The sequence below is a fragment of the Leucopleurus acutus genome (genome assembly GCF_964270905.1).
Source record: "Leucopleurus acutus genome assembly, chromosome: 2".
Lineage (NCBI taxonomy): Eukaryota > Metazoa > Chordata > Mammalia > Artiodactyla > Delphinidae > Leucopleurus > Leucopleurus acutus.
The window spans coordinates 56,976,599-56,990,579 of record NC_139143.1 but is presented as its reverse complement, the minus strand read 5'-3'; the positions used below and the strand labels follow the sequence as shown (position 1 = coordinate 56,990,579).

Below are 13,981 nucleotides of genomic sequence, written 5' to 3'. Positions count from 1 at the left end.
TCTATTAAAACTTTTGTCCTCTTATCTCACAATTTCTCTTTCTCCCCCAATCTTCTTCTCATCCCTCCTACCTCGAGGGAAGACATATCTCCCTGTAACTGTGCTTTTGATCCCACTCCCTCACATATGTTGTTCCACTAGTTTTAGAGAACACATTTGTCTTTTAATAATTTAAAAGGTGCCCCGGGGTCATTGTGATTAATAGAAATTATGGACTCCACATCCAGTCTGACTCCAGGGTCCAAGCTCAAAATCACTGCACTATGCCACCTTCACGTTGCAGGATTTGACTACTCTACCTTAGATTACTGGTCAACGATTTTAAGTGTGTCACGGTACGAATAAGGGCAACATCAATCAACGATAAAAGGCAACATCTAATCTATGTACTTGAGACATCTAGATGAAACTTGTCCATCTGTCTGCTTGCCTCACGTGGCACAGACACTGCAGAAAAGGATATTGATGGTTTCGTCAAGGTCCTCTAGATCCCACTCTATGCTCCGGAGGTTGTTTCTCAGCTCGTTGGTGGTCCAGTCGATTTCTTCCCTCGTGGCTGTGGATGGGTCCTGGAGGAGCTCTGTCCATCTCTGGAACAATCCCTGTGCAGTGTTGACTGCTTTCTGTACCTCTCTGTATTCAGGTGAAGGGAAAGGAGAGATATGAGACAGCATGTTCCACAAGCAACTTATAAGACTCAGGTGAACCTTTACGATCAGACACCATCCTCAGCAACCACCATTCCCCAAAGTGTTTTTAAGTCGTTACAGAAGGCTCTTCATGGACAAATAGCAAAGTTCAAAACTTTAAAATAACAGGCTGAGTATTATGTTCTCAGCTGATTTCAAAATAAAACAGCCTCTACTTAAGCAGCTATATTACCAAGTTTGTTTGTGAAGGACAAAATTTAATTTTTCTAACAGACTGTCCTTAAAAGTAGTCTAAGAAGCTATAATATAAATTAACTAAAGGGCCATTAACATTCACACATGTTGCCAGTTGGAGTGAAGTAATTTATATTCAGAAGAAAAGGTTCTAAAACAACTTTCCTTTTCTTGGGGAGGTTCGTGTGGAAGAGGGGTAAAAAAGGATAGAAGGAAGGGTTACTCTTACACAGCTAGTCTTTTAGAAGGCAAGTATTTTAATCTGAGACATTTTAAAATCCAACATCTCATTAGAAGATTCCTAAACATTATTAGCTTTAAATTTATCTACTTTCCTGGATTAAGCAACTCTGTACAGCAGATTCGTGTGCTTCATGTTTAGGGAGTGAGACTAGGCCATTAAGAGCGACGGCCTATTTTGCTTTTAGATTAGATACAGTCACAAGGTCTTAAAAACTCCTCGCCTGCCCCTGCCATTGGGCCAGTATCCACCATTTAAATATTATAATCTAACACTACCACATATAAAAGCCAAAAAGGACTCATTTTATAATCATGGTCTCTTGTGTACAAAGATTGTAATCTTCATGCTCCTAAACTAAGAGATCTGTTTTGATCCTTCTATGATTCCTTAACCAATTCTTCTGGGTGTTCAATCAGTGTGTTCGTTATCTATTGCTTTAAAACAGAAATTGCACGCATCCTATTCCCTCTGACATTTCAAGTACCAGAGGAGACAGCACTAACAACATGAAGAAAGGTGACTTACAATATCTTGGACTGTGAATACTGATGAGAGCTAAAAAGCTGAATGTTAAATAGAGAATACAGCCATTGGGACTAGCTGAATAAATCACTGAGCTACGCGGCCAACAATGAATCTACCAAGGTTATGTTCATAACCAGTTCACGGGTTAGGCAAGTCCCCTCATTTTTCCTCTCACATCAGTCTTATGCTTTTAGCGCCAAAGAGAAACTCTATTGAGACAAAAAGAAGAAGGACTAAGTAAGTGAGATGTCAATCTGCTATTTTTACTCTATACTGAGGTTTCTGGCTGATTTGATAAAGAAAGAGGTATACATTTTGCCATAATATGAAGTACTTGGTTTATCTGTAAGTGCTGAATATCCTCTATGACAACAGAAGACAGAGTTAAAAAGATATCTAAAATGATATCTCATTCTAAAGAATATGAAAATTATCAGTTCTGTAAAGGAAATCTGAATTCCTTTTTGAGAACTAGAAGCCTCAGGCTAGGGTATACCACGTTCTCCACACCAGTAGACAACTAGGATGCCGGAATTAAACTCTTAAGCAATGATCCATGAACTTTTTTGGTCTCAGGGCTCTTTTGCGCTTTTCAAAATTACTGAAGACTCCAAAGAACTCAGATTAATGTGGACTCTATCTACTGCCACTTACTGTATTAGAAATTCAAACAGATATTTAAAAATATTTACCAATTAATCAAACATAATGATGAAATTATGATATGTTAATGTTTTCGCCAAAAATTTCTAAAACAACAATATTTAGTTAAGAAGAGTGGCACTGATTCACATTTTTGCAAATCTCTTTAATATCTGGTTTAACAGCAGACAGGTGGATTCTCACATCTGCTTCTACATTCAGTCTGTTGACATATGTTTTGGTTGAAGTATATGATGGAAATCCAGGCTCATACAGATAGGTAGCTGGAAAAGGGAGGAGTATTTTAACAGTCTTTTCAGATAATTATGGATATTCTTTCTTGACACAACACAAAAACTCAACAAGTGGCAGTTTCTTAAAGATTAGCTGCAACGTGGAAGCTGAAACTGTACCAAAGACGTTGTATATTCTCATACATTACAACCCACTGCTCCATCTTGTATTGTGAAGGGATGTTCTACCCACATATGATTTTACAGCATCACGTACTGGTCATTTGTAAAGTATTAGTTTACTGAGCATCAAAGATCTTCCAAATGCTGACTCATTTCATTATACAATATCCAAAATCATATAATAATATCACCACCAATTCCATCAGAAAAACTTAACTACTGGGAATCTGTAAGATGATAGCAGTTGATACGAGCTTTCCAAAATTCTATTTTTTAAAAAAAGGCTCTAATTTCATCATCCACAAAAATACTGTCAGTTGTTTTCTGAGAAGTGACAGGTTCACCTCATTCATTTTTGAGAAAATCTCAAGATAATTTTGAGATTTGTGAACATATGCAAATCTCAATAACCAGTTTGCAAGTCATTCTTTTACGAAAAAATAAGATTCTATGGAGGAAAAAACGAGCTATTTCAGCTCACAGCTGGATCACAGAAGTGCTTTCCCCGGAGTCACCATCTTAGCTCACAATACAGCCAAAGCGTTTCACGCACTCTCTCATTTCGTCCCACAGAGTATTAAAATGTGTACTAAGGCTGGGAGAAAACATTTGTGCATTACATGTCTGATTAATGACTTGTATCTACAATATATATTTTTTAAAAAAACTCTCAAAACATAAGAAAACTCAATTTAAAAATGGACAAAAGATCTGAACAGTCACTTCACTAGAGACGACATACAAATGACAACTAGCACGTGAAAAGACGCCTAATATCATTAGTCATCAGAAAAATGCAAAGTAAATCCACAATGAGATACCACTACAAACTTAGAATGGCTTCACACAACTAACCAACCAACTGACAATGCCAAGTGCTGACCAGGTGGTGGAGTAACTGGAACTCTCATTCATTACTGGTGGAAATGCAAAACTGTACAGCTACTTTGGAAAACAGTGTGGCTGTTTCTTAAAATTAAACATACAGGGGCTTCCCTGGTGCCGCAGTGGTTAAGAATCCTCCTGCCAGTGCAGGACACACAGGTTCAAGCCCTGGTCCGGGAAGATCCCACGTGCCATGGAGCAACTAAGCCCGTGCGCCACAACTACTGAGCCTGCGCTCTAGAGCCCGTGAGCCACAACTACTGAAGCCTGCGCACCTAGAGCCCGTGCTCCACAACAAGAGAAGCCACCGCGATAAGAAGCCCACACACAGCAACAAAGAGTAGCCCCTGCTTGCAGCTACTGGAGAAGGCCCGCACGCAGCAACGAAGACCCAACGCTGCCAAAAACAAAATAAATTTATAAAAAACAAGAACCAAAAAAACACACAAAACATACATTTACCATTATGACCCAACAACCCCACTTCAAGGTGATACAAAAACACACAGGTTCATACAACCACCTGCAAATTCTTATAGCAGCTTTAGTCGTAACAGCCAAAAATTGAAAACAACCCAAATGTCCTTCAACTAAGGAATGGAAAACTGTGGTACATCTGAACAATGGAATACTACTCAGCAATAAAAAGAAACAAACCACAAATACACACAACAATATGGACAAATCTCAAATGCATTATGCAAAATGTGAGAAGTTAGAAGGCCACACAATGTATGATTTCATTTCTGTAACACTCTGGAGAAGGCAGAACTATAGGGACAGAAAACAGATCAGTAGTTGCCAGATGCTGGGCATGGGGGAAGGGGGACACAGAAACTTTTAGGGGTGATGGATCTGTCCTGAAACTTATTTGTGGAGGTGGTCGCTACTGACTATACACATTTGTCAAATTTCACAGAAGTATACACTAAAAGGGTCAATTTTACTGTAGGTAAATTATAACTTTTAAAAAAATGAGGAAAGGTGTTCTTGGGACTCAAATTTGATAAATTTTTTTTTTTTTTTTTTTTTTACTGTTTCATGAAGAACATTCTTGAAGGAATATGATTCTCATTTTTCTTTTCCTCTGTGAGGGAGGAATACAATGACTACTAGTACAGTTTGGTGCCACTGCCTTGATTTAGGCTAAGGCACCAGCAGTTTGTACCATCAGTGTTATTGTCAACATGATGAAAAAAAGCAAATAACATCTGAGTAGTATCATGAAAAGCAGTTTAAGCTGAGGGGCTCTTCTATGAAAGGATATTGAGACCCCCTTGGGATCCAAGGGCCACACTTTCAGACTTGAGGGGGAGGAGGGGCAGGTGGGAAGACTCAATTCTTGCAGCACAGAGTGAAATCAAAGAGTCCTTAAGCATGCAAGAACTTGTGCATGTCCTAAAGAAGAAATGAAAGAAATGGCAGGAATTAGAAAAATGCTGCAAAGCATTCCCAGGACGACATTCAAAACCCAACAGGCCTGGCCAGTGACCTGGCTTATTCCACTCTCAATCTCTTATTTTTAAAAGAGGTTTCATTTTTAGTTTTCATGTAATAGCATAGACATGAGAAAATCAAAGTAGTCTTAGTTTACATTTCTAAGACACGTTCTAAGGGATCACAAAGGTGGGAACTGTCAGGAATGAAAAGCCAGAACATGCAGTGTGTCAAGGAATCCTATCTTAAAAGCAACTAACGGGGTCCCTCAAAGTTTAAAACATCTCCCAATTTTTCTTCTTCCAATATCCACTCAGCATAGCATTACCCTGAAAAAGAAGGCATGAATGAAGAGAAAACGTGTGTCACAGACAAAACCTATTTTTAAGCCAAATATTAATGGTAACCAGAATATACCAAAGAACTTAGAATTTCTGAATAGTTTCAAGAAATACAAGACACAATGTAATAATGTACAAGACCCTACCTAGTGAGACAACCTGCTCAATTCAGAACTATTTGTAAATATCTGGGACTAACTATTTAGAATCACCTGTCATTCCAAGTAAACAGATGAATAGGACAGAGGGGTATATAACCACGACAGCTGTTTGATATTTGTGAGGGTTTCAACAGAGAAGAGCTGGTGGAATTTTCTTCACCTACTTTCCCAGGCAAGGTAAGGGAGTTGTTTCTGCATGCATTGGCTAGTTAGGCACTTCCCACACAGGCATGCCCAGCATCATCTACTCCATAGTTAGTGCTCACCACACAGTGAGCCCATGTGAGCACGCTGCACGCTGTGGGCAGCGCTGCAGCCGCCGACTCCTTAGTCAACAGTGATCCACTTTCATCTGTGCTCTCCAGAAAGGTCAAAATCACAAGATATTGCCTCTGTTTCCTGTAGAGTTAGGTGCAGCTCTTTTCAGGTTTTTCTTCCAAGTGCGTAATGGGAATGATTAAAGTCTGACACTCACAACTTTCTATGAGGGGTCATGTATACCTTGAATTTTTGGAGTTCTTCAGTTTAGCAATCTTCTTGGTAAATAATAATCTGCTCACAGACAGCTTTGGGTATCATGTCGGACACCATTTCACCAAAAACTTGCTAATTGCTTTCCTAGGAATTACAGGTTTAGCTCCTGACCCAGAGAAATCTTTCAGTCCATTGAAGGAGAGAGATGGCTATCTCCTACAATAGTCAAGCAGATGTTCTGCTCCTATATCTGTTGCAGATGCTTCCAAAGTCAGTTTTGTCTTACACGTTTCATGAGTAACAAGAGTCACAGCATTGGAAATACTACAGATGAGCCTCTTTCCCTTGCTGTCCACCAAACGGCCCATCAAAATGATGGGACCCATCATATCCTCATGGATATGAACTCCTTATGACCAGCAGAATGAAGGTCCTTCACTGCAAGCCATGCCAGTGCCCATGGGACCACCTGTAACACAGAGCTTCTTTCCCAGTAAGCAACTGTCAAAACTGAAAACACAGTCCACATCTTTGAAGAATGTATCTTTCAGGCAAAAATAAAGCTTTCATCTAAGCTTTCAAAACCAGATTCTTCCATTCCTTATAAATAAAGAGTTGACACTGGCAGGACTAACCAATCCAGTTTTGTTTTTTGCCACGCCATGTGGCATGTGAGATCTTAGTTCCCCGACCAGGAATCGAACCCGCATCCCCTGCATTGGAAGCACGGAATCTTAACCACTGGACCACCACGGAAGTCCCTCAGTTTGTTTGGTTTTTTTTGCGGTACGCGGGCCTCTCACTGTTGTGGCCTCTCCCGTTGCGGAGCACAGGCTCCGGACGCGCAGGCTCAGCGGCCATGATTCACTGGCCCAGCCGCTCCGCGGCATGTGGGATCCTCCCAGACGAGGGCATGAACCCGTGTCCCCTGCATCGGCAGGCGGACTCTCAACCACTGCACCAGGGAAGCCCCCCCAGTTTGTTTTTGAAGCCAGCCCAGCACTAACCCCTGGTCACTGCTAGTGGAGCCCCTGCCATATAGCATTCCAGTCTGTTCCACCATGGTAAAAGGCTCACCATCCCAAACAACCCTTAGGGCTTCAGGCAATACATCCAGGTGTCCATAAAATAATTTCTTATCTGGATCTCACTAAATCTGTTGGTAAGATGGGGAGGAAGAAGTATTTTAGCCATTAGGGAGTTTTTGTTTCCCGGAATCTGTCATTCAATTGGGCCAACGAATTGCAGGATAACCATAGCTGCAGCCTCCATCAGCCTTTTGATTTCTCCTTTCTTCTCTGACCCTGCTAATAGGCTCTGAACTGGCATCCGTTCCAGTTACTGTGGTTGTATAACAGTTACCCCAAAACTTAATGGCATCAAATGACCATTTCTTATGGGGAGTCTGTGGGTCAGAAATTCATGCCGAACGCAGAAGAGACGGCTTGTCCCCGCTCCACAATGTCTGGAGCCTCAGCTGAAAGACTGCCAGGCTGGGGCTGCAGAAGCAGGTGCTCCTCGGTTAGTATCTCTGTGTCTGCGTAGTCTCTCCACGTGCGTGCTCCAGCAGAGTGGCTTCAGTAGAGCTGGACTTGTGTCCCAAGTCAGAAAGATGCAGGTGAAAGCTGAATTGGTTGGTTGTCTTTTGTGACGAAAGCTTCAGGAGTCAAGCAGTGTCATTTCTGCCTCATTCTGTCAGTCGAGGCAGTTACAAAGGTCTGCCTGGGTTCAAAGAAAAGGAATGAGGACCCCAGCTTGATAGAAGAATGCCAGCTTCACAAGTTAAGAAAAGCAAATAGGACAGGATATATATTGGGGCGGCCACCTTTGGAAAAACACAATAAGCCACAACACCTATACCTGGGGCAGCACCCATCCTGCATGTCTCTTTACAGTGGGGTCCCTGTTTCATCAACACCCTGAGAGGCTAGTGAAGGCAGATGGTTTCCACTCTACTAATGAAACCTGAAAAACCTAGGCTGGGCAAACCTCTGCAACCCTATCACCCTTCTACCCCATATCCCACCAACCTGTTCTACCACCAACCCCTTGGGCTAGGTGAGAAGCTCTTTTTACTGCTTGACTTCCACACTCACATGGTTTGTATTTAAGGGGAAAAACACACATACCCTGCACTTGACCTTACTGCCATTTCCAAATTCAACTTCACTGTGACAATATCTTTTGCAATAATTCTCCTGGAGGGAAAAAAAAGTCTTCACTTAGTTTCCTATAGTTATATACAGTTTTGACCTCATCTTGCTGCTGCTTCCACAATGCCCCTGGGATACCACTACTGCCACCAAGGACACTGCAGGTCAAAGTCATGGGTGCCTTGAACTCGTCCTCATTTCCAGTGTGCCTGACCCCACAGCCTATTTTCTTGAAACTCTCACTTCCTTGATTTTGTGGCATTGTGGTCTTCTAGTTTCCACCAATTTTCCCTTTCCTCTTCCTCCACTTGGTCCCAGTATTTCTCAGCACTGTTTTTATAGCTTCTAGGTGCTCACCAACACTAGCAGGTTCAAAAGATTCCTTGAAGCTGAGGACTCCCCACTGCATTTCCAACCCTAACCTCTCACCCAGGACTAATTCCTATATTTTTAGCTGCCTACAGGATCATTCCACTTGCCTAAAACCAAAGCAATCGTATCCTCCCTACAAAACAGTAAATATTCATACAACAAAATGAAACAGAAAAAAAAAAGCTTCCTTCTCTAACTTCCTCATTTTAGTCAACAGGGACACTATTTTCCAAGATTTGAAACTCGTCTAGACAAGCATCATCTTTGACTCTTCCTCTTACTTCTCACCTTGCACAACCTCTACTTAAGTTGCATCACTGGATTTTAGATCTAGAAGGAACTTTCACGATAACTAGTCTGCACTCATTAAACAAAAAAGAGAACGGGGGCTCAGACTTCTTGTCTTCTGGCCTCTAGTTCTGCTGACCCAGAGCATGAGGGGTCTTCCAGTACCTATTCAATCCCATCTTTGCAAAGGCTCCAGACAAATCTATTTTCTTTGTGGAATCAGAAGACCTGGGTTTGAGCCCTCAGAAGTTGTTTGACCATAGGCAAGTGCATAGTAACTGCTAGTTAAAACCACCTCCTGATTAAGAATTTACAATAGGAAACATTAACTTTAAACTTCTCAGCTGGGTATTCCACGCCTCCTCCACCCCAAAACTGGCCGATTTTAATCTCCAACCTGATTTCTCACTGAAACAAAATCTGTTTCACTTGGCAGGTCTTCTTCTCATCCTCCCTTTCCTCATTCCTGGCTCTACTTTCACTCACTGCTTCCCCAGCTGGAAGAGTCCTTACACCTCTGCAAATGAAAAGCAGACATTTCCTTCAAGGCCCAGATTGAGGCCCTACTTGCTTCACTAAAGTGTCACTGACCAACATTCCCCCTGGGGGTCTTTCCAAGTTTTTTCAGTCTCCACAGTATCTCAGCTCTATTCCAAACTCTTACACGCAAAGCATATTGTCTTTCACCTACACTGTTTCACATATCTGCACAGTGTTCTCCAAACCAGACTATAATTTCAGGAGCCAAATAGAGTTATTAGGCATTCAATAAATGCCTAATTCAATATAACAAATGTCTGCAAAGTGGTTTTTACAGTGAAACATCTGATTGGGGAATTCCCTGATGGTACAGTGGTCAGGACTCCGTGCTCTCACTGCTGAGGACCCGGGTTCGATTCCTGGTCAGGGAACTAAGATCCCATGAACCACACAGCACAGCCAAAAAAAAAAAAAAAAAAAAAAAAGAAAGAAACATCTGGTTGATTTTTAAAAAGTAGAAAATGAGACCTGACTTACATTCAATTTTACTGGATAAAATTACTCGCTAAATAAGGATAATTTTTTCACAGTGACTATACCAATAAACAGTTTTTTCAACAGTGTGACTAAAATGCACAATGCTTGGCTTCAAGGAGCTCATAATCTAGTGTTTAAAAGGCTGTACACACAGACCAGAGATGGTTAGAGAATAATACAATGTAACATACACTATCTTGCTCATCTGCTTACTTACGCCTTTATTTCAACACAGATCCACAGCTAAGAATCTGGAAATAAAACTGTCCTTGTTCGGGCACACAGCGCCTCCAAATCAGCAAAATATTAAAGAGCCACAACATTCATGCCTTTTACCTATAGGAGAGGCTCACTCGGTACCAACGTACTCTCATACTCCACCACTCAATTTCTTAGTGCCTTATTCTGATTAGAAGTTGCAAACAAGAGAGGGAAAAAAACTACAGAACCCAAAAGGAAAAATGGGCTCACTCATCAAACAAATACTATGTAACACCTTACTGAACACAATGATGAAAACAACATGATTCAAATACGGTATGTTTCACCTAGCAAATTAATTAAGATTTCTTAAAAGGAGACTCAGTACAGGCAAGGGGTCAAGGGAAATGGGCCCATCAAACTTCTGGGGGTGGGGTAGTGAGTCGAGTGGAGTTAGGGGTGTATCCTAGAGGGCAATTTGGCAACATGCATCAGAAGCTCTGAAAATGTGCACCCCCTCTAAATTAGCAAATCTGCTACAGGACTACAGGCTATGGAAATAATCAGGAGCAGCAATGAAGACCTGTGACAAGCAGGCTTGCCACTATATTAACTGTAACAGTGAAAAATTTAGGGACATCATAAACCTTGTCCTGGGTGATAAGTTATATCACATTTATATAACAAAATACAATACAGTGATTAAAAAGCCTCCCCACCAAAAGCATTTTAAGGATATAAAAAAATACAGATGAAAAGATTATAAGACAGTATGATCACAATTTCTTAATGATTAATAACAACAATAATACCCATTTATATAAATCCTGGCCTTTCCAATTACAGGCTTATGAATTGTAAGTTTGTTTTTTTTTACTCTCTAAGTTTCATTTTCTCCATTTGTAAGATGATAATAATACTAGTACCTACTTCATAAGGATTAAAAAGACAATCCCTGTCATGTTCTCAGGACAGTGCCTGATATATTTATATCAAAAAAAAAGAGATCAAAAACTGATGGATAATATTACATAAAACTGTTAATAGAAACAGATTAAAAAAACACCAAAATTGTAACTAATTATTTCTGGATGGTGGTATTTCAATGAATTTTTAATCCTTTTTTATATTTTTACTTCCTAAGTTTTCTAAAATGAGCATATATCACTTTAAATGTTACTCCAAAAAAAAAAAAAACCAGTAAGACATGGTCTTTCCTCTCAGAAAGGACAGCCTGTTTGGATGGAGCCATATATAGACAGTTAAAAGAGAATGTTTACTGAGCACTTGATACATACTCCAAACTGTGCTGAGGCAACTTACATGCATTAACTCATTTAATCCTCATAACCGATAAAGCAGGCATTGTTAAGCCAATTTTGTACATAAAGAAACAGGTTCAGAGAGGATAACTAATGTGCCACAACTTACACCAAGTAATTGACAGAAGTGAGATCCCAACCTTGGGTCAGCTTGATTAACAAAGCTCAGTTCTTTCACCAAACCTCACTGCCTCCGGAAGTCAAATAAAAAGAAAAATTACACCCAGAACATGCATTTCCTTTCCCTTTACGCCCAGCTTTGTTCTTCTTACAGAAGTTATCACCACCTGACATACCATATATTCGTTCATTTGTTTACTGTCTGTCTCTAGAATATAAGCTTCATAAGGACAGGGATGTCATTTGTTCACTGCTGTCCCCTTAGCCCCTGGCACACAGAAAACAGACACTCGGTGAGTATTTCAGAATGAAGGATTCCGAATAGAGCTGTGACCTGAACGTGTCTCCGAGGTCACGTCTGGCAGCAGTGCAAATGAAGCTTGGTGAAGAAGCTGCTTAGAAGAGTTCAGGTGCGAGAGAACAAGGACATGAACTAGGGTGGAGGAACCAAAACCAGAGAGGAAGAAAGGATTCCAGAGAGATCCAGGGGATGCACTGATGGGCCCCGGTGACCAAGTGGACATGGGACTGAAGGGCTGTGAGGAGTCAGGAGTAAAGAGGGCTAAGAAGAGGCAGGCATTTTTAAGGAGGGTGAAGGAAAAGAAAAAACGGGGAAGATATCCACCCCATAGCATGGGGGAGGGCAAACAATTAGTAGAAAACACAGAAAAACACACAGGAGAGAGTTGGGTCAGAGTGACGGGGGTGCAGGATGTGCACAGATAAACAGGGACCACCTGACACAATGGGAATAATCAAGCTCACCCAGTGAGAACACACAGGAGAGGGTCAACTAGACAAACTACAACTTAGGGGCAGGCCTGAGTTGATTCAGTAGAGCTAGGGGTTCTGGTAGTGAAAATACCACTGTGAATGTCTGTGCCAGGTAGGGCCACATCTGCCCAACTGTGGTAGTTTTCTCCCGTGTTCTGGGATTCTGCTCTGAACAAGAAGACATTGAGAGTGTCAAAACCTCACAAGACGAGCTTCAAACACTCAGGCACTAATCACTGCATATTTAAATTAAAACAGCTTTCGAACTGGTCTCCTTTTTATTTTTATTTTTTAATTTTTATTTATTTATTTTTGGCCGCGTTGGGTCTTCACTGCAGTGCGCGGGCTTCTCATTGCAGTGGCTTCTCTTGCTGCGGAGCCCAGGCTCTAAGCCCACGGGCTTCAGTAGTTGTGGCTCGCACGCTCCAGAACGCAGGCTCAGCAGTTGTGGCGCACGGGCTTTGCTGCTCCAAGGCATGTGGGATCTTCCCGGACCAGGGCTCGAACCTGTGTCCCCTACATTGGAAGGCGGATTCTTAACCACTGCACCACCAGGGAAGCCCTGGTCTCCTTTTTAATCTTTCTACACACTGATGCATCCAACACTATTACCAAATCAATATTCCCGAAACCCTAATTTCATGTCATTTCCCTGCTTTAAAAATCTCCAATGGCCTCTTAGAGACTCTTCTTGACCCTATTCTACCTGTACCTGTGGATGTACCTGTAGAAGTGTTAACAGTATGAGTAGAACTAGGCAGCTGAATTTTGAATCCTGGGTCCATTACCTATTAGCTGGGTGAGTCTGGGGAAGTAACTCAACCCCTCTGTGCTCCCTCAGCTCCTCATGTGTAAAATGGGGCTAATACCCACACCACAAAACTGTTCTTATAAAGTGAAAATTCTTATAAAGTGCTTACTTAGCACGCGACGCCTGACATAGGAGTTGCATCCTTTAAATGTTAGCTATTATTATTATTACTTTTCCAAATAAACTTCCTACTGCACCTGGGATGCTCTCCTTGATGATTTCTAAACACACAATGCCCGCCTTTGCTGGTAGTGTTCCCACCCACGAACCACCACTCCTTAACCACAACCACCAAGGAGAATTTATTCAACATTTATGCTATATATTCAAGGTGCTGGGCTGGAAATACAGGAAAAACAAACAGTTCTCCAACCTTCAGAGCTCACAATCAAGTAATGAAAGACAGCCAGAGGAAGAGGTGCAATAATGTGTTACAGGTGCCAGAGGAAGCACTTCCTGGAGGCAGTGGAGATGCTGACACTGAATCCTGAAAGCTGAGTGGGTGCATCAGGCAGAGTGGATGCATGTAGAGTAAGAGCATCCAGTCCTGCGGTCCCCGTCACTGTACTGAGTCTGGTGAAGCCGGAGCTCTGTGCTAAGGGCAGGCAGAGTGAGCGGAGGGTAGAGGAAGGCTATGTCAAGGAGGTCAGGAAGTGCTGAGATTTTATTCTGTAGGCAACAGGCAGCCACTCAGTGATGTTAAGTAGGGAACTCCTGCTTGGGTTCTAGAAAAGCTACACCTGTGCTGCCCAATATGGATGCCACATGTGACTACTGAACCGTGCTAGTGTGATTGTGGAACTAAATTTTAATTAATTTAAATTTTAAAACTGATACACAATTCAGTTACCGAAAATTTTTAAAGTATATTTGGAACAATTTGGGTATGTGAATCTATTGAATACTTTTTCAAC

The 13,981-nt window shown here is 41.5% G+C and overlaps 1 protein-coding gene across 3 annotated transcripts in view; it reads right to left on the bottom strand.

Moving 5' to 3' along the window:
- Window positions 1-13,981, bottom strand: part of STX6 (syntaxin 6) — a 40,018-nt gene that overhangs the window by 22,590 nt on the left and 3,447 nt on the right. The window contains exons 1-2 of one of the 3 annotated variants that reach the window (XM_082833114.1): window positions 8,139-8,795; window positions 464-633 (exon numbers count right to left, since the gene is read on the bottom strand). In XM_082833114.1, the coding sequence (XP_082689240.1) occupies window positions 464-633; window positions 8,139-8,161 (193 nt within the window). In that variant the 5' untranslated portion in view covers window positions 8,162-8,795. Of the gene's footprint in view, window positions 1-463; window positions 768-8,138; window positions 8,796-13,981 lie in introns of those variants that run through there. The other 2 variants (XM_082833113.1, XM_082833112.1) reach the window with 2 other exon arrangements.